The sequence below is a fragment of the Phascolarctos cinereus genome, unplaced genomic scaffold (assembly GCF_003287225.1).
Source record: "Phascolarctos cinereus isolate Bilbo 61053 unplaced genomic scaffold, phaCin_HiC Scaffold_2;HRSCAF=192, whole genome shotgun sequence".
Classification (NCBI taxonomy): Eukaryota; Metazoa; Chordata; class Mammalia; order Diprotodontia; family Phascolarctidae; genus Phascolarctos; species Phascolarctos cinereus.
Window position 1 is genome coordinate 389,842,496 of NW_027555625.1, and position 21,654 is coordinate 389,864,149.

At 38.0% G+C, this 21,654-nt stretch overlaps 1 protein-coding gene across 2 annotated transcripts in view; it reads left to right on the forward strand.

Moving 5' to 3' along the window:
- SGCD (sarcoglycan delta) overlaps nt 1–21,654 on the forward strand; it is a 494,181-nt gene that overhangs the window by 232,058 nt on the left and 240,469 nt on the right. For both annotated transcript variants that reach the window (XM_020974625.2, XM_020974624.2), the window contains exon 3: nt 20,833–20,934. In XM_020974625.2, coding sequence (XP_020830284.1) covers nt 20,833–20,934 — 102 coding nt within the window. The remainder of the gene's footprint in view (nt 1–20,832; nt 20,935–21,654) is intronic.

A 21,654-nucleotide genomic window follows, 5' to 3' on the forward strand; every position in this document is an offset into this window, starting at 1 on the left:
GGTAGAATTTGGAGAATCAAAGAGGATAGGGAGAATATTCTGAGCAAGGGGCATAGCATAAGCGAAGGAAAGATCGATACCTTCCATCTTACCATTCAGAAATACTTTTCTTCTGATTCTACCATTCTGTTCATATTGAGCTTAGCCATTTGCATAGGAATCTGGTTTCCTATTTAATTATTTACCCTGGCTGTATAGGCAATTGGGTTTGAGGAATTGCTTTGAAGACCAATAAACAAGTTCATGCCATCATTTCCTTGATAAATGACCATGTTCAGTTGAATTTGTAGTGATTGATTTTCTTTTTTCAATAAGATTTGTCTTCTAATTATTACAAGACTTTGAGGAAAAGGCCACAAATCATACTTACATTGTTATAGAAGGGGCAAGGAGGGTTGCAAACAAAAACAAGGACTTTTCCCCTGCAGAAGTTTATTATATATTTTTAAATTTTATGATCATATCGCTTGGGAGTTTAGGATTTAATCTATGAACATATGAAATTAACAAAAGTAGGTATTTATTAAACATCCAAATTGCTAGTGCATTGTTCTGGCATTGGGCATATAAACACACATCACAGGTACCTGCTTTCAAGGGACTTAAAATATTATTACAAAGATGGAACCCTACAGGTGGGAAGAAGGGTTTAACTCTTGAAAAATATTTTACATATATTATCTCACATGAATCTAGAAAGAACCGTGGAAAGTAATTACCTAAGGTTTTATTATCCCTGAGTTTCAGAAAGTTTAAGTGACTTGTCAAGAGTTCCACTGCTAGTAAATGTAAAAAGTGGATTGGAACCCATATCTCTCTCCAAGTCCATAATTCTTTTTGTCACACAAAAGGGAAGAAGCCTCAAAAGAAGGCTTAATGGAATGTGTGTTGGTTTTAGAGTAGGAGTGCTGGGATTCAGGACTGGTTCTGCCACTTACTCCCTGTGTGACCTTAGGTAAGTCACCTAACCTCTCTGAAACTGAGTTTGCTCATCTGTAAAACGAGGATACTTAGTTTTATATCTCCAATGCTTAACCCAGTGGCTAGAACATGGCAAGTGCTCAGTAAATGCTTTAAATGTAAATGATTAATTGATTTATTCTGAATGCCCTTCTAGCTCTAAACAAATGATTATAAGCTATAAACAAAAGATTGTAAGAGGAGAAAATGGCCAAGTTAAAGGATGTTGGGTATGGCACCAGAGGACATAGCATCAAAGTCTAGTTCTACTGCTTGCTGCTTGGCTGACCTTGCAAGAAATCATTTAAATTGCTTGGGCCTTAGTATCCTCTTATTTTAAAAGAAGAAGAGGTGAGGGATGTAGAGGGGAAGTTGGACTTGGTGTTCTCCAAGGTCCCATCAAGCCGTAAATTTATAACACTAGGGGGAGAATGAGCAAACCATGTAGCCAAGCGAAATCTAGGGGTTTTGATAATTAAGACACACAAGCACTCATCCACAAACAAACAAAACAAAAAGAATAGGGAGGTGTATATTTCTGATGGACAGGTATCAAAAAATGCAGTGAAGAATAATAAGCTTACTAGCTAACTCTCAACTTAGGTATAACTAAGTTGAATGACGGATCCCAGCTTCAAATTTCTGAACAAACCCTGGAAACCATTTTCAGAAGTAGCATTAGGCACTGGGTTCTTTGAAGCTCTAACATAAAGTCTCCTAAAAGACAGTGCCTTGTACAACTTACAACTTTTCCTAATGAAAACAGAGAGAAGACAAGCATATAAGCTCCCCTGGGGCATCTAGCCTAGCAAGAGAATCTATTTGGAAAGGTATGCTCAGTGCATTTTTAACATCACAAAGCCCCAAATCTTAATCATACTTGAACTAGCTGGAGGATTTCACCAAATAGCAGTGTCTGCCACCTTCAGAATTTAATCTTAACTGTGTGGTGCAGCCCTAATCATATTTCACTTATTTTCTTTTCTATGTCTGCTTAAGATAAATGAGCCCCTCCTGCATCAACAATAGCTCAGAATTCATAAGCTAACATTTTTCACCTGGGACAGGGAATATAGCAACTTGTACTTTATTATCCATCTCTCATTTTCCTCCCTTCAAACAATCAATAAATTTTCAGCAAATGTCTCCTTTTTAAAGGTTGCTTACAGGTTTCTGTTTCAGTACAATGTGATTGCATTCATTTTCATACCAAACACCAAAATCTTAGATGCATTTTTAAAGGAATTGCCTGAGTTGTGTTTTGAGGGAATTTCTTTGCAAAACAAGAAAGTACTTTAGGGCACTCTAATTGCAGCTTCTCTGATGCATAGAAACCTTTTCCAAATGATGTGCATGATTTCTACTTATCAAGAGGCCATTCCACTATTATTTGCATACATTTATTCTCTCAGAATCATACAGTGTTGGAGCAAAAGAAGGGAAGGGTTTCTCCAACTGCTTCATTTTTTTTGGCAAGTATTATTTTATTTTTTTTCCAATTACTTGTAAATACAGTTTTTAATATTCATTTTTTAAGAAAATTTTGAGTTCTAAATTTTTCCCTCCCTTCCCTCTCCCTCCACAGAACAGCATGCAATCTGATATAGGTTATATATGTGCAATCATCAAAACATATTTACACATTAGTCATGTTGTAAAAGAAGAAACAAAACAAAAGGGAAAAGCCACCAAAAAATGAAAATAATATGCTTCCATCTGCATTTGGACTCCATAGCTCTTTTTCTGGATATGGCTAACATTTCCTGTCATGAGTCTTTTGTAATTATTGTATTGCTGAGAAGAACTAAGTCAATCATAGTTGACAATCATGCAATGTTACTGGTACTGTGTACAATGTTCTCCTGGTTCTGCTCACTTCACTCAGCATCAGTTCATGTAAGTCTTTCCAGGTTTTTTCTGAAATTCACCTGTTCATCATTTCTTACAGCACAATAGTATTCAATTACATTCATATACCACAACTTGCTCAGCCATTCTCCAATTGATGGCCATCCCCTCAATTTCCAATTATTTTCCACCACAAAAAGAGCTACTAGAAATGTTTTTGTGTATGTAGGTCCTTTTCTCTTTTTCTGTCTCTTTGCCAACCACCTCATTTAAAAAGAAACTAATTTTAATTCTTTTTTGTTTTGTTTTACAAATTTTTGTTTGTAAATTTTGCTGTTTCTCCTTAAACTCTGACCCCATTAAATGCTTTCTTACAACCACAAAACACATTAAGCAAAGGCAAACTACTCAGTAACTACATCTGACAACACATGCCATTTTCTTCATTCATAGTCTCCATCTCTCAACTGAGAAAAGGAAAGTATATTTCTGTTAGATCTGTTACATCTCCAAGACCAAGACTGAAATTTTATTTTCTATTGAACCTTCTTCCCGCTGTAATTTGTCTCCTTGGAATATATTCCCATTTGGGGGGCGGGTCACTAGATCAAAAGATATAAAGCTATTATATGACTCTACTTGATTAATTCCACATTGATTTCTAAAATGGTTGCACCAATCAGCACCTGTGACACTGTATCAGTACGTCTGTCTTCATACAGACCCTTTAACATTACCTATTTCCATCTTCATGTAAATTTGATGCCAACCCCCTCATTTTAAAGATGATGAAGATGAGACCCAGAGACAAGTGACCAAGGTCTTATAGGTAGTAAGGAGTGGGGATAGAACCCCGATCTCTTAACTTCCTGATTTTTTTCCCTAGAAGACACTGATTCAAATTTATTTCCAACTGTTTTCTGTAAATAGTCATTAAGTACTTGGAATCACAAGAACTTAGTTATAAATACATTAAAAGTTATTCAAACCAACCTCCACAGCTACACTGCCTTGTGACCTAGTAGAAGGAAGAGTGAGGAGACTCTGGGTTCTCTCAAATCTGAATTTTCTCATAAGCCTCCTTCCCACTTTAACCTTTTAAGAGCCTTCTATAAAATGATGAAATTTTTACAATACTTCAGTGATGTCTCTATCACCATCTTGTGAGGCTGCCTGTGTATTGTGGGACAGCTCTCTTTGTCAGAAAATTGTTCTTCACAGTGAGCCAAAATCTGCCTCTTGACAACTTTGCCTCATTTTTCCTAGTGCTGCCCTCTAAAATCATGCAGAATGAATTGAGTTCCCCCTTCTCATGGCAGCCCTTCAAATATTTAAAGACAGGGATTATGTGCCCCCAAGTTTTCTCTTCTCTGGGAAAAATATAACCAATGTATCTCATGCTCCCTTACCATTCTGGTTGTACCTATTCTTTATGTTCCAATCAATCAACAAACATTTATTAAGCACTTACCATGTTACAGGCACTGTGATGGACCCCCAGGGAATATAAGGACAAATATAAAATAGTCTGATCTCAAGGAGATACCATTTTATTGGAGAATACAACACTGCACACATAAGCTATACAAGATATGTAAATAGAAATTTCAGTAAGGCAATAGTAGCTGGGGGGCAGAATTAGGGGAGAAAGCCACATATGAGAAGTGACATATGGACTGAGCTTTGAAAGCAGCTAGGAATTCTGGGAGGTAAAGGTGAAGATGCAATACATTTCAAGCATGAGGAAGAGCCCATGAAAAACCTGGAAAGAGCAGATGGGATGGGATGTGTAAGGAACAACAAACAAGCAAATTTGGTTATGTGCATTTTAGTAATATATAATAAGCCTGAAAAGTACCCAGGAACCAGAGTGAGATGTCATTTAAATAACAAACAGAGAAGTTTAGACTTGACCGGGAGGCAAAGAGGACTCACTGCAGTCTACTGAACAAGGGAGCGACATGGTCACACAGATGCTCTTGAAATGTCACTAGGCTGTTCTGGGTGCTAAAAAAAATAAAGTAAAATAAAAAATTAAAAAAATAAAGGAGGGGGGGGCGTGAAGATTTGAGAAAAGAAGCCAGTTAGGAGAGTATTGCAGGTGAGAGGTGATGAAGGCCTGAAACAGCATAGTGGCTATGTATGTGAGAGAGAACAGATGTAAAAAGATGTAGGAACTCCACCACCACCACCAAGTCAGCAAATTTAGGCAAGTCAATACTCGTTATTAAGTTACTAGTACCAGGCACTGGGCTAAGCCCGACAAAGGGCACAAATCATTCCTGCCCTGAAGAACCTCACATTCCAATGAAGAAATTAATGTATAAACAACTATGTATGTTTACAGGGTAAGTAATGACCCTTCCTCAAGGACTATTGTAACCAGTATCTTTCTGTCAGCAAAGCTGATGGTAAAAAAGAAAAAAAATCCAGAAGCCCAGGAAGCACAGAGGCAGCTGGGGGTGGTAAGGTGCGTTGGGGTAATGGGCTTAGGGTCAGGAAAATATGAGTTCAAATACAGCCTCAGATACTTACTGACTAGGCCACCCTGAGCAAGTCATTTAACTTCTGTTTGCCTCAGTTTCCTCAAATATAAAACAGTGATGATAACAGTGTCTACCTCTTGGGGTTGTTGTAAAGATCAAATGAGATAATATTTATATAACGCTCAACAGTATCCGGCACAGACTTATTCCCTTCTCCCTACTAGTGTTATAAACATAACATTTTAGCCAAGTTTATTCCTGCCTATAGCCTAGTTGGTTTCTTTAGGGCAGATGTTTTTTCCGATCTTCAACCATGGCCCCTCATCAAAAGGTATAGCCCAGAGGATGGCCACACTGGGAGCAGCTAGGCAGCAGAGTGGATAGAGTGCCAGGCCTGGAGTCAGGAAGACTCATTTTCCTGAGTTCGAAATCTGACCTCAGACACTTCCTAGCTTTGTGACCCTGGGCAAGTCACTTCACCCTGCTTACCTCAGTTTCCTCATCTATACAATGAACTCAAGACATACATGGCAAACGACTCCAGTGTCTTTGCCGAGAAAACCACAAATGGGGTCACAAAGAGTGAGACGTAACTGAAAATGACTGAACAACAAGAGAACGGACTGTGCTCACTCCCTAGGATCTGAGGCCCTCTCCTGCCTATCTTCTCCCTGCTCCAAACACTGTTTATACTCCCTGGGAAGCACAAAGCAAGGCCGTCTATAAATTACTTTTGGCTACCAGGAAAAATCAAATGCTTCCTGTACCACAACCCAAGACAGGTAAATCATTAAGAACAACTTTATGAGAGGTGATAAAGCATAAGTGAGAAATCATGGTTTAAACATACCCAGGTGCATAAGAAATTTGAGAGTTGTATGTCACTATGTCAGAGGTGCACACATATAATTGGCCGATGAGGATGTCAGCAATAAGCTCACCAGAAAGCAAATTTTGAAAGAGAAAGAAAAATATCTATTGAGTATGAAAAACAAAACAAAATGAAGATCAGTAGAAATCATACTTTACTTTTTTCTTTAAAATAAATATTGATACCTTGTGTTTTTACGTTACCTAACTTTCCCCCATGTTCCTTCCCTTTCCCCCAAAAGTAATACATAAAATAGAAACTATTTAAAAATATATAAAAGAGATGAGAAAAGAGCATCAAAATTAATTAACACAATGTAAAAGACCTGAAATTAGCCCCCCACCTCTAAAAAATAAAGGGAGAGAAGTATCTTCTCATATCTCTTTTTGGAGGCTATGTTTGTTCTTCGTTATTTTGTAACATCAGTGAAATGGTGATTTAATTGAAGTGGTTATTTCTTCCTCCGATGTAGATTACAGACCCTGTAGGCCATCATTTTCTTTATGCCGGTTCACAAATGCTCCATAGAGGGTCTACCTAACTGGCTGTAGGTCTTCCTCTTCTTCTGTTAGTCTCTCTGCTTATCACGGTGCCACTTGGCCTGCTCTCTGCTGCATCTCAAGTGGCTCGTCCATTTTGTTTTCTGGGCCTATATATCCTTGGTAATCTCCGTTTTGTAACCAACCACAATTCTAGAAAAATGAGAAAGGGACAATGGACTCAGGGTGAATAATGAGACAGATTCCAAGGTGAGGATTTGTTTTGCTTGACTATCTATACATATTTATTACAATTGTTTTATTTTTCTTTTTTCCCAAATGAGGAGAAAGATGGGTAAAAGAAAAACAAAATAAGTTTTCCTTAGTTGAAGAAAAATAAATTTTAATGTTTAAAAATATCTTTTTTGCAGCTTCTGCCATACAATTTATTCTTGTTAACATGACACAGTCTTTTTATGTCCATCATGGAGTCTTTCCATTCTCCTTTGCAATTTTAATTACTTTGTTAATTAATAGAAATCAAATTAATTTTAATTAATTTTAATTCTTATGGGAGCATGATTCATAAACTGGAGAATATTAGCATGAAAGAGTTGAGCATTTGCAGAAGTGAGCAATTTGGGTTCACTGAAAATCTTATGCAATTCAAACTGCTAGTCAATTACAGGTATGTTTTTCCTAACATATATGAATGAAGGGTGAAAAAGTAATACATATAAGTCTAGATCAATAGACAAAGAAATGTTGAGAGCCCGTTTGATCTACCCTTATCGTCATTCTAACCCATCTTAAAGATTTAGCTTCCAGGTCTAGTGGACAGAATAATGGACTTGAAGTCAGAATGACCTGGGTTCAAAACCCACCTCAAACACTTACTAGTTGTGTGACCCTGGGCAAATCATATAAGTTCTTTGTACCTCAGTTTTATCGTGTGTAAAATGAGGGAGTTGGACTCAATAACCTGTAAGGTCTGCGCCTTCTAACTTTTCATCTATGATACCAATAATTCCTAAAACCGAAAATTCTTAACTTTTTTCAGTAGACTTTTCTAGTGGGTTAATCATTTTGATGAATTTTTTCCTAATGTCTAACCCAATCACCTCCTGCTTCAATTTAAGTATGCCTCCTCACTTATTTTTTTTTTCTCTCGAGACTAGGTCTCCCTGTCTTGCCCAGTCTGGAGGTATAGTGGCTACTCACAGGTCTGATCCTAATATTGATTGACATGGAAACTTTCATCTGCTCTGTTTTTCTGATCCAGGTTGCTGCTCCCTTCCTTAGACATCCTCATAACCCTTCTCTCCCAAGGGATGCCCCATATTGGTGCCAGACTTGATGTGGACACGCAGCCAGCTTTAGTCCTACTGTAACTAAGAACTCTGGAACTCAAATGAGCAACAGTCCTATTCTCCCCAGCAGCAAGGATTGTGTGTGCCACTAGTCCAGACTATTTTCTCACATTTCAAAGACTGCAAAAGACTTTCCTCACAACTCTAAGAGGTACTATTTGTCCCCATTTTACAAATAAAGAAACAGTTTCTAAGAAGTTAAGTGAGTTTCCCATGAAGCTCTTCTACTAGGGGTCTGGGGTAGGATTTCAACCATAGTCTTCTAACTCCACGTCCATTGTCACACTGGCCAAAGAACCATAGAACTGTAGAATAATAGACCTAGAAGCAATATTAGGGCATGGAACATAGAATGTTAGAATTATAAATTACTTTAGAAGTAATCATTCAATTTACTCATCTTATATATGAGAAAATTATAGTCAAGAGAGATGTTTCATTTTCAAAGGTGATCAATTACATGTATGGTCTTGAGGAAGTTATTTAATGTCTATGAGCTTCAGTTTCTTCAACTGTAAACTGAAAGAGTTAAACTAGATGGCCTCAGAGGTATCTTCCAGCTCTAAATCTATGATCCTATAATCCTCAACCACTTAATCTCTTCATACTACCATACTTTTCCATTTTATGGGTAAATTTACCCCCATTCAAATTCACAGTTGTAATTATTAATCTTGGTTTTTACTCCATCATCCATTTTTAAGCTTTTTCCTTTCTTTGTCCATCCCACCACCACCTTTATAAAGAAAGAAAGGAAGTAAAATGAATGGGATCAATTCTAAAAAGCTTATAATTGGGATTTTCTTACCCCACTTCTTTTCCCCTTCTGTCTTCACCTAGTACATACACCAGTTATTGGTTCTTATACTTTTTTTAAATCCTTTTATCAAAACCCTTTATGATTTCCCTTCCAAAGTTAAAATTTGCTTTTTTTTTCTTGTGACTATTACCTCTCCAACTCTGTCCTCTCTCAATATACCCCCATAACCCTTCCTTGTTTCCACCTGTTTTCTTATTGAATTCAATGCATTTCTATACCAAATCCACTTTTGACTGATTCAGACAATAGTCAGATTCATTAGATGGCCACTTCCCTACTCCTTTCTCCATATTTGTATGCTTTTTTTCTGGTCTATCTCACATATTTGAAATATAATATTCTTCCTCTTTTTTCTCATTTTTCTCTAGTGTTCATCTTTTTTTTTTGCTTTCTTTTCTTTCCTCTCTTAAAGCCAAGAAGATAGAATAGAATCACCCTCAAGTCCTACATTTGTCCTTCTTTACTTTCTCTATGACTTTTGAAAATTCTGAACGGAAATTTATATCTCCTGTCCTTATTGAAATGTAAACACTTGATAATAATTTGTTACTGTTATTGTTGGTTCATTTTCAGTCATATCTGACTCTTTGTGACCCCATTTGGAGTTTTCTTGGCAAAGACACTGGAGTGGTTTGCCATCTCTTTCTCCAGCTCATTTTACAGATGAGGAAATTGAGGCAAATAGGGTTAAGTGACTTAATCAGTGTCTGAGGCCAGATTTGAACTCAGAAAAATGAATCTTCCTGACTTCAAGCTCAGCACTCTATCCGCTGTGCCATCTAGCTGCCCTGGTCATAATTTAGCCCCTTGGAATTGATCAAATTTATTTACTATTATATACTGTATTCGTGTTTCAAAGAGTCTACCCTGTCCTAGTCTTTTAATCAGGAATGCTTAGAATTTCTCTAAAAGCCCAGTCAAGGCTGGAGAGGATTAGTTACCATGTGATAACTTATTTTTTCCAAGAGAAATTCACAAAGACCCATTTTCTAAGCAGTAAAGGACTTGGGAGGATTGATGCTCCATAATGAAACTGTGAATCTTTCGAAGTGTCGAATCATGTAAGGGCAGGTATAAAGTTGCCTTCTCTTTCCAAAGCTCAGCAATTCTCTCTTCTTAAGACCTCTTAAAAGTATCTGCTTCTTGGTATCACATTTATTGCTCCCCTTTGCGCCATTAATTAACTCAACATTCAGCAATCATCATTAAACGCCTTCTGGGAATAGAACTCTGTGCTTGGTGCCTCTGGGAAATACGTAGATGAGGTAAGACACAGACCTGTTCCCTCACAAAATGTATAGACTAATAGAGAGATCAGGTACAATCAGTTAATTAGGGGGTACAATTAAGGTTGAAATGGACTCAACAGATCATGTAATCCAATCCGTTCATTTTACATATGAGGAAGATAAGACCAAGAAAAGTTAAGTGACTTGCCCAAAGTCACACAGGTAATAAGTAGCCCAACTGCAGTTGGAACGGAGAGCCTCTGACTGCAAACACGATACTCATCACTTACAACATACTGCTTCTCCCTTCAGTCTAAGTATGTTAGAATTTATGAACAAAGTGTTATGAGAAGTTCAAGGGGATCAGTGAAGACTTCCTAGAGGAGACGTCATTTGTGTTACCTTTAAAGGGTGAGCAGCAATTTAAAAGGAAAAAAACAGGAAAAGAGGATATTTCAGTCAGCAAAGCCACAAAAGCATAGAGCAAAGAGGAAGGTGAAGAGCAGAGAGCAGATCCTTCTAACTGCAATGTAAAACTTGTTGGGGAAAATAAAAGAAAATGAAGTTGGAAAAGTCAGGTGGTATACGATGGCAGAAAGCCTTGAATGCCAAGCCAAAGACGATATATGGCAGATAGTAGGAAGTTGCTAAAGATTTTTGAGCAGAGCAATAAAGATTATTCTGCCAGTCAAATGAAAGAGATGGGTTAGAGGAGGAAGAGATTAGAGGCAGGAGATTGATGTTTAACTGGACTCTTGGGAAAATGAAGCCCGATACTTGGGTGGTGGCAGTGAGATTAGAAAAGCAGATGTGAAGATGAAATGAAAACACCTTGGAGGGCATGGCTAAGTGGTGCAGTGGACAGAGCACTGACCCTGGAGTCAGGAGGACTTGAGTTCAAATCTGGTCTTACACACTAATTAGCTGTGTGACCCTGGACAAGTCACTTATTGCCCAATTGCCTCCAAAAAGGAAGAAAGAAAGGAAGGAAGAAAGGAAGGAAGGAAGGAAGGAAGGAAGGAAGGAAGGAAGGAAGGAAGGAAGGAAGGAAGGAAGGAAGGAAGGAAGGAGGAGGAGGAGGGAGGAGGGAGGGAGGGAGGGAGAGGGAGGGAAGGAAGAAAGAAAGAAAGAAAGAGAAGAAGAAAGAAAGAAAGAAAGAAAGAAAGAAAGAAAGAAAGAAAGAAAGAAAGAAAGAAAAAGAAAGAAAGAAAGAAAGAAAGAAAGGAGAAAGAGAGAAAGAAAGAAAACAGCTTGGTGTCTCTCTGATTAAAAAAGGACAGGGATAGGAAAGAGTAATATAACCCCACAGTTCCAAACTCTTAATGGTACAATAGTGAAATTAAAAGGAGAAGCTTATAGGTGATCATGTTAATTTTGATAGATTAAACAGGATAGGTTGAATTTGAGATGACAGTAGCATATTGAGGTGGAAATCATAGAGTCGTAGATTTCAAGCTCTCAGGGATCAGAGAGGTCATCTGGTTCAATCCTCTCATTTTTCAGATGATGTTTAGGCAATTGAAGATGTGACCATTGAGCTGAAAAGAGAGTTCTGATGTATTAATAAAGAAGCAGCAGTCTTGATGGAAATAATAGTTGAAACCATGGAAATGAATGTGATTGCCAAAGAAAATTTTGTATGAAGGAAAAAGGGCAGAGCTGGATACTTTTAAAGTACTCATATTCAGGAGTTAGAGAGAGGATGAATAGCTAGTGAAGGAGATAGGTTTATTTTGTATGTCTCTGTGTGTATATGCATGTGTACGCTTTTAAATAGACAAAGGTGCATTTATTTACACCAGAGCAAAAATAATATGCATACAATTTTATTTAAAATTAAAAACTATATTTCAAAAAAAATATGAGGTCTAAAATTCTTCATGAGGAGCCCATTCCAGAAATGTCTCTTAGATAAAATACATGTATGGAAAACAGAGTAATATTATACAAATGCCACTGGATTGTGAGTCAGAGGAAATATATTCAAATCATGGCTCTGCTATCTGCTTTCTTTGTGAGATCATTTAGCCTTCCTGGGCCTCATCTGTAAATCAAGGGGTTTGGGGTTAAATCAGAGAATCTTAACTTTTTCTGTGTGTCATGGACCATTTGGGGTAGTCTAGTGAATCCTTTGGATCATTCCCAAAATAATTGTATTGAAAAGCAAAAACTAAAAAACCAATTCTTTTAAAATACAGTTTTCAAAATATGTTTTTAAGATGTTCATGGACCTCAGTATAAGACTATTTGATTCTATAAGGATCTCTGACATCCTTTTCTTCTGTTACTGATCCTATGATTCTGAATCAGAATGAATCAAAGATTACGAATCATAATTACTACTATTCTCTAGTGTCTCTTCGCCATATTGACTCCTGGCTGACCCAGCTTTGGTGCTACAAGACTGTAGAAGAGGTTCAATGGATTTAGCATGTAGGGAGCTGGGAGAAATTATATGGGAGAAATCCCTTGCTTCCTTTCTCCATCTCTCCTTCCCTGGGCCCCTTCAGAACATGGGTTAAATCAGCCATCAACAAATAGTCCTCAGGTTTGACCACTGGGGGAAGGCAGTGAAAGTTCCACTGGGCAAAGAAGAAATTTCATAAGTTATTAATTGTATTATTAATTGTATTAATAATCAAATGGACTTGTTCTCTGCAATGATAGATCTTTATTCCATATCCTTTAACTTCAAATCCGACCCTGTTTCCAGTATACCACTCAACCAGTATTTATTAAATGCCTAGTATGTACCAGGTATTATGCTAAAATATGTACAAAAGGGCAAAAACATGTCCTTGTAACCAAGGAGCTCACACTGCCATGGGGAAAGCAACAAGCAAACACCCAGGTATATACAAGATGCAAACAGGCCAGATGGAAGGTAAACTCAGAGAGAAAATACTAGCACTGACAGGGACTGGGAAAAGCTTCTTGCAGAAGGCTCCTCAGTCTCCCCTTTAAGAGATCATTAGGGATATTGGTCAGGAAGCAGTTAGAACATAGAAGAAAAAAGTTTGTTGTCTTTAAAACCTAAGAAAGAAAGAATATCTAACATTGAGTAGCAGTTGTGGCAGGTGGAAGGGAGAGGGCAGGGAGATAATTCAACAAACATTAAAGCATCTTAAAATGAGGCATTGTGCTAGGCCCTGGGGATCAAAACAAACAAGAAAGGCTATTCCCTACCCCAAGGAGCTTAAGTTCTGCTGATTAACAGCGTGTCGAAAGCTACAGATGAGTCAAGAAGGATGAGAATTGAAGATTAGGAAATCATTAATAAATTCTGAGAGAACAGATGTACTAGAGAGATGGAAAGAGAAGCCCTGCTGCAAAGAACTGAGATGAGATTTAAAGCTTAGGCAGGGAATATGGATGCCTTTTTCAAAAAGTTTAGCACTGAAGGAGAGGAGAGAGTTGAGATATGATTGAATAGTGATGGGCAGATTCAAGGAAGAGTCAGCATGGTAGAGAAGATGATGTACTGGACTTTGAGTTAGAAGACATGAATTCAAATCCTGCCTCAGACATTTACTAGTTGTGCGAATGTAAGTCACTTACCCTCTTTGGACCTCAACTCTCCATCAGTAAAATAAAGAGTTGGATTAGATGGCCTTTAAGGTACCATTTTCACAGCTAGGTGGCCCAGTGAAGAGAATGTGGGGCCTGGGTTCAGGAAGACTCATCTTCCTAAGTTCAAAACTGGCCTCAGACACTTACTAATTCTGTGACCTTGGGCAAGTCACTTAACCCTGCTTGCCTCAGTCCTTAATCTATAAAATGAGCTGGAGGAGGAAATGGCAAACCAGTCCACTGTCTTTACTAAGAAAACCTCAGATGGGGTCTTGAAGAGTCTGAAATGACTAAATAACAAAAAAGATACCATTAAGCTCTAAATCTACCAAAAAAATTTAATTTTCTTTTAAAGGAAATTAGAAAGACCTTAAATATATTTGTAGGCAAATGAGAAGAGGTGGGTCAACTGAGAATAAATTAGCAGGGACTCTTTGTCTCTTTTGTCTGGTGAAGCCTATGGATTCCTTCTCAAGACAATGTTTTTAAATGCATAAAACAAAATGCATAGGTTACATATTACATATAATAAGGAAACAGTTATGTTGAAATGTAGTTATCAAAATATTAAAAAACAAGTTAACATACCCTAGGTTATAAACCCCCACATTATAGGCTATGAGTGTTTCAGTAAGGTCCTGGATGAGGCAAGAGAAAATCATAATAATTATTCACATTTATATAGTGCTTTGAGGTTCACAAAGGACTTTAAACATATCTCATTTGGTCGTAAGAATAATGCTGCTGTGATCAAAAGTGCAGGTGAAGAAAGGAGTGAGGAGAAAGAATATCTCTTTTCTGTGACTTGAGGGAAAGAGAAAAGAGTGGGCAATAATTTAAGAATTTTGAGGATTCAGTATTCTCAGGCTTAACAGTAGAGTGGGAGGTAGGAAATCAGAGGCTACACAGTATGCTTTTTTGAGTAAAATCTGAGGCTGAGTGTGGGGCTGAGAGGAAAGGGGGAAAAACATTTGGTGATTCTTATTTTAGGAAATGAGGCAACATCGAGGATCTACGTAGGCATCTTAGTTTGATTACACGTGGTTGTAGTGGTTGTCTGATTGTTTCTGTAATTTTTGATTTTCTCATTTTTTATTCATTATGTATTTCTTCCCAGACTGAAAACTACTTGAGGGCAAGAACCATTTCTGTCACTCCTATATCTCCCAGCGTAGGGACCACACTAGTGACTCAGTCACTAAAACTTGATAAGTTGCTCTTCTCTGTATCTTTCACAGCTTGATTTGGTTAAAACTATTTATTACTTCTCTCTTATCTGATGGTGATGGAGAGTTTAGTATTGGGGGTTGAATGTGAATGATGGATCCACCACTGAGGCATTTGGGTGTTCTGAAATTTCCTGTTTCCTTTCACACAGGTTCTCATTGACAATCAGCAATCATTTACTAAGAGCCTACTATGGGCCAATCTCCTTACTAATTCATAGACATGCAAAGACAGAATTAGAGCAATCCTTACTCTCAAAGAGTTTGCACTCTCACAGAGAGACAATATGTAAATTCGTAGGTGTTTACAACTCAAGTCTACAAGCAATTATTAAGCACTTATTATGTGGCAGGCATTGTGGTAAATGCTGAGAAAGGGGGAAAAAAGGCAAAAACAGCCCCTACCCTCAAGGAGCTCACAACGTGTGAGGGAGACAGCATGTGAACAACTATGTGTAAATAAGATATGTACAGGACTAATCAGAGATGATCTCAAAGGGAAAGTGCCAGCACTAAGGAGAACTAGGAAAGACTTCTTGGTAGAAGGTTAGCTGAGATTTGAAGCAAGACAGGGAAACCAGAAGGTTAAGGTGAATAAGAAAGAAAAAGAAAGAAGAAGGAGAAGGAGAAGGAGAAGGAGAAGAAGAAGAAGAAGAAGAAGAAGAAGAAGAAGAAGTAGAAGAAGAAGAAGAAGTAGAAGAAGAAGAAGAAGAAGAAAAAGTAGAAGAAGAAGAAGAAGAAAAGAAGAAGAAGAAGAAGAAGAAGAAGAAGTAGAAGAAGAAGAAGAAGAAGAAGTAGAAGTAGAAGAAGAAGAAGAAGAAGAAGAAAAAGAAGAAGAAGAAAAAAGAAGAAGAAGAAGAAGAAGAAGAGAAGAAAGAAGAAGAAGAAAAAGAAGAAGAAGAAGAGGAGGAGGAGGAGGAGGAAGAAGAGGAGGAATTATTATTATTATTATTATTATTATTATTATTATTATTATTATTATTCCAGGCAAGGGGAACAACCAGTGAAAATGCAGATTCAGGAGATAAAGTGTCTGCAAGGAACAGTAAGAGGGTGAATGTCATTGAATTGTAGAGCATGTGGAAGAAAGAGTAAGGTATGATAAACCAGGAAAGTAAGAGGAGGCTAGACTATGAAGAGCTTTGAAAACCAAGCAGATTTTTAGATTTGATCTTGGAGGTAATAGAGTTACTAGAATGTACAGAACTGGGAAGGTCTGGGGCAGGGGAAGAGAAAGTGACTTGGTCAGACCTTCAGTTTTATAAACACTTATAAAACAAATAATGTTGAAAAGGAAGGCATTAGCAGCTGATGGGACAAAGAAAGACCTACTGCAGAAGGTGGTGCTTTTAGAGTATCTTAAAGGAAAACAGGAATTCCTATAAAATGATGGGGGATGGAGAAAGTATATGAGCTCTGAGGTCCCTTCCAAGTTTCAAGCTATGATCCTGTCAGTGTTAGACGCTAGAGGTTAAGGTCAGTGTTAGACGCTAGAGGTTAAGGCCAAGGACTTTAAATGAGGAACAGAGAATTTGGTGAGGCCCCAGAGAAAGTTTTTCAGAGGCATTAGACGTTTGGTTAAAGAAATTGATTTTTTAAAATAAAGAGATGAGAAAGCCAAGATGGCACACTAAATCTTTAAAGTGCATGCAGAACAATTGTACAGCAAGTGATCTCTGCTTTCTTTGCAGACAGAATTGAATAGGACTGAGCTGTAGAAGGAAGGATTCAGGTTAAGTAATCATCTTGATTATGTCCTGTCTGTACTTTGACCACTAGGTTTGCCCATGTCTAGACCATCTCCACTCCTGTTCTCTATCCACACCAGCCCCACTGCCATCTAATGATCAAGAGAAAATCCTTCTTTCTCCAGAGGACAGATGTCATGCTAAAAGTACAACCAATCACTAGAAGCAAAGACAGCAAAGTGAACGGATGGACAGTGCTTGGGGGCAGCTGATTTATATTTTTATATACAAGATTGAGTGATGTAGTTAAACCTGAGACAGCAAGTCAATAGGGTCAATGGGGACATTTAAAGCTTGTGCTAAAAGGTTGTGGTCAGTCCTGCACACTGGGAAATAGGCTTATGTCACAAGAGATTGGATGAATATTGAAATTCCTGAATTCTGTAGAGTAATGTGCCTCATTTGATAGGTTGTACCAAATGTATATTGGACTAGATTAGACCTGAGGAGAGATTGGCAGGAGAGATACTGGTCCAGAGAAGAACGCTCAAAAAATGAGATGGAAAATAGTTAGATGCCCAGCCCCTCCCCCCATTCCACCATGTAATATATTTAACAGTACCAAGTACCAAGCACATACTGGGCACTCCTAGAATAAGACGATTAGGTGGGACTCTCTCAAGTCTGATTGACTACATTAATTTTCCTGGCTCCCTTTGAGGGAACAAAAGTTTCAGTTTTTGAAGGCTTAAAAAAAAGGAAGGAAAAGAAAACCTTTTATTGTTTCTTTTTCATTAATTCAAGGAGGATTCCGAATCTTCAAAGTGCCATTTGTGTCTCACTCGGAGGGAAATTACAGCTTTAAAACTAACCTGAAATGCCTGTCTTAATAATAACTGTGGCTTTCTTTATTAGGTAATTAAAAGTGACATATTTTTAACTGAGGCTGGTCTCACAGTCTTTGATGCCTCTTCATACTAATTTCAATGTACTGGAACTCTAAGGAAAACTCACACTAAACTTTGACATACTTTGGCTTTGCTACTATAGCCTGGGTCCTATTTTATTGCCTCAAGGAAACTGATTAAACACATTTATAAGGAAAATGGGCCATTTGTGGTCACTGTCTGGAGGGAGAAATCCAACATTCAGTGTAGTCTGAAAAAGACCTTGTCCATTGGTAGGCCATGGGGGGGGGGGCCTGTGGACACACTGGGCCTGGGAGGTAGGTCCCAACGATGAAATAGGACCAAGCAAACCATTCAGGGAAGTAAGGTGAATATGAGACCAGTATATGAGAAGGAAGTAGTTCATTCTTAGAGGTTTTATGATCATAGATGGAAAGCTAGAAACAACCTCAGGGAGTTTCTCGTTTTACGGATAAGTAAACCGAGCCTAGTAAAATAAAGTAATTTGCCCCAAGGAAATACTGATAGAAAATGTCAGAACCAGAATTCATTTTTGTCTTTAACTAAAGATGAAGAGTGAGAGAATGTGAAAGATAGTTATTAACGATAGTAATCCTTCCATCATAATATTTTTGAATGTATTCTTTCCTCTCCAATCTCAGCACTGCTATCTTAAAATTAATAATTCCTTATTTTTTCTAGTTCTTTATGGTATGCAAAATGCTTTTCATTCACTGTCTCATGTGATCCTCACAACAACTGTGAAAGTAGGTGGTAGGGATTATTTTTCATATTTTCTTAAGGAAATAAGGAATTATTAAATGCCTGCTAGCTACCAGGTACTGTACTAGACATTAGAAACCCAAAACCAAAAATAAAACAATGCCTGCCCTCAAGGAGCTAACAATCTATTGGGAGAGACAACATGTAGGTAACATCATAATTCACGAAGACAAGCGTTCTCAGATACCTGCATTATTGTTCTAGTCTCTTCACTAACCTCTGTCCCTCTTGTCTTTCCCACAGCAGGTCAACGTACTAACTCTTGTGAGGCTATGTCTCTAAATCACTACTTTTATAGACTTCTTGAACCTTTCAAGGCTCCCCTTTACTGATAGGATCAAGTCTAAACTCTGTCATTTAAGGCCTTTTATTAACTTATCCAATCATATAGCTGCTACTGCTACAAAGATAGCCAGAACAACTGCTGTTGGTGTCTTCAATACTGGCCATTTCTGGGGCTAGGAAGTTGCTTTTAATAAAACGCTTTCTGTGAACCTAACTCTTGCTGGGTGTTGTGGGACATGAAAAAGAAGAGGACATGCTTCTTGTCCTGAAGAGTTTATAATCTGTTTGGGGAAGTTAGTAATATATGCATAAAACAATACGCAAGAATTTAAGACTTTCTAAAAATAAATGTTAAGCAGTGTGATGGCAAGTAACAAGTGGTGGTGATGATGGGAATTGGTAGGAAAGCCTTCATGAAGGAGGTGGAATTTCAGCTTGCTGTGGAAGGAAGTATAGCATCTGGCATGGCAGACATGGGGAAGGACATCCCAAGCTGACAGAATCATCATATTGGCAGAAATGAACTCAGACTTAACCGGGACAGAAAAAGCACTGGATTTACTTAAGTGGAGAGTCCATGTTTAGGAATAGTGAAGCTACTTGATTGGATAAACTCTATTGAGAAGCCAATAAGACAATGATAAAAGGTATCTGGCTGAGTTTATCTATAAAGAAAGATAGAAGTAATTTATCATATCAAAACTGTCTTTAGACTAAAAGCCATAATATACAACATCTTCTGTGTTTTAACCAAACAAACTGAAATTAAAACGTAATTAATAGATTAGTCTGATCTAGTTAATTATCTTAAAGTCAGGCAGATGTAATTTATATAACTTTTTTTAATGGCAACTAGGAGGAGGGGCCGGAACTTTACTTCGAAGTGCTATAGATAGCCAATATCCCAAGAGTAGGTTTTCCTATCCATGGGCCCTCGTGGCAATCTGCTGACAGTACAAACATTCCCTTGTTTGCCATGGGCCGCAATTCCTAATATAAGTCTCATCCCTATGATGCCTGCAGCTCTTTAGAAATCTGCCTCTCCCTCCAATGCTCCCTTATTCTTTACCTATCACCTCCTGCTTTTCAGTTCCCACTGGCCAATTTGCTTCCAAGGGGTTAAAGGATTAGCTGTAAAAACTCAAGTTAGACTCTCTGTCCTTGTGTGACTCCACCTAAGGGGGCAGGCAGATTGCTCCCTGCCACCTTCAACTGAATTTGTCCCAGGCCATCACTAGGATTCCCAGTTAAGATGTTAGTTCTTGTATTTCCTTATGTTTAGTGGCTACCATCTTTAGTCATTCGATCAATGTACCATATGTGTTTATATGAAAACACATTATCCAAGCTAAGGTAAGGGAACATGACTATGGACAAACAGCAGGCAATCTCAAATACCTTTCTTTTAGACTTCGAAGTGCATCATCTGATGTTTCAATTTGAAGGTCTCCCCATCTTGATCCTTCTTCCTGTGGAACCCATATGAGAAGACATGAAGTGGCTTGGGCTACTCTGTGGGAATTCTCTGTTGTCACAAAGCTAAGAGACAGGCCAGAGCTTCAGTTGTTTTCTTTTCCGTCAGCTTTACCTGCAGTTGTCTGGTTGAAGTCTACAGCAAAGAAAGGAAGGGCAGTATCCTTATGTCATTCCCTTCCTTTCTGTTTAAATGCATAAGCAATGATCACTTTTGCACTCCCAAGACATGAGTTTGCCAGAGACAGAAATGCATTCACAGACTGTCTGCTGAGCCAGAGGGTCTGCTCTGATATTCAGAATGTCACCAACTCCTGCCCTTTGAAGCAGCATACAGTAAGAAGGTGGAACAAAACTTCCTTTTCCAACCTGATGATTTAAATCTATTGATTGTGCTGTGCCCATAAAGAACATGTCCACTGAGATATGTGACACAGAGGGACAGACCCTCACAGATTTTTTGAAAATAGCATGTCTCAGATGACCAACTTCACTTTAACATGGGAAGTTGTCCTCTCCTCTCTTTCCCTTCCCCTTTCCTAATCCCTCTGCCCAGGCTTTTTTAAACGGGCATCTTTCATTTATGGAAATGGTTTACTGGGGAATAATATAGATTACTTGAACTAGAATTTTCTTAATGAAAGTAAGTTCCAAGGACAATATGCATAATTGTTTTGAACAATGTCTCCCAGTATTTTACATGTTCTCCTGGACTAGAAAAAGAAAAAAAAATGCAATAACTTTGTTTCAATTTCTGACAGCCTGGAATATTAGAAATCTTGGCTAATAGCTTTTTTCTTTGTATGTGTCTTTGTGTGTCTGTGTGTGCATTTCAGGATGGAATGGGAAACTTGAGAATCACAGAAAAAGGTCTAAGGTTAGAAGGAGACTCAGAATTCTTGCAACCTCTCTACGCCAAAGAAATCCAGTCCAGACCAGTAAGTTTCTGATCAGAGAAGAGAGAATGATTTTACATCTGTAGTTTGAGTCTGAGAAATGATGTGTGTTGCCATGGCATCCTGCAAACTTGGAACAGCAGGAGGGTCCTGTGAACAGAGATTGGGGCTGGGTAGCAGGAAACATGGGATCTGTCATGGACACAGACTAGCTATGAGGCCCTTGGGAAGTCATTTAAACTCCCTGAGACTCTGTTTTGTCATTGTCAAATGGAAATAATTATACCTGCCTGCCTTTTCAGCAATGGACTGAAAATAAAATGAGATAATAGAGGAGGAAATTCCAGAAATGCTATTCAATTATAAGTCGATGTTAGAAAACTAGCAAGATCCAATGGAAAAGGGAATTTGATTTGGAGTTGAAGGCTCTACATTTAAATCCTGCCTCTGCCAACTACAACTAACTGTGTGACCTTGGGCAAGTTATGTAACCTCCCTACACTTAGTTTGCTTAAAAGTTAGACTTAGATGGTCTCTAACATCCTTTCTAGGTCGAAATCTTTGACCCAATTTTTTTTTATTCTTATGGATTATCATTGGCAAGAGAGAGAGCAAAGGTAGGTTTAGAAATGAAAAATTAGAATTTCCTACTATATGATTCAGGCTTCTATGATTGTGATAGGTCATTTAGAAAGCAGTTATGCTACCAACCAGTATTTAAGTTTCAAATGGGATCTACACACACACACACACACACACACA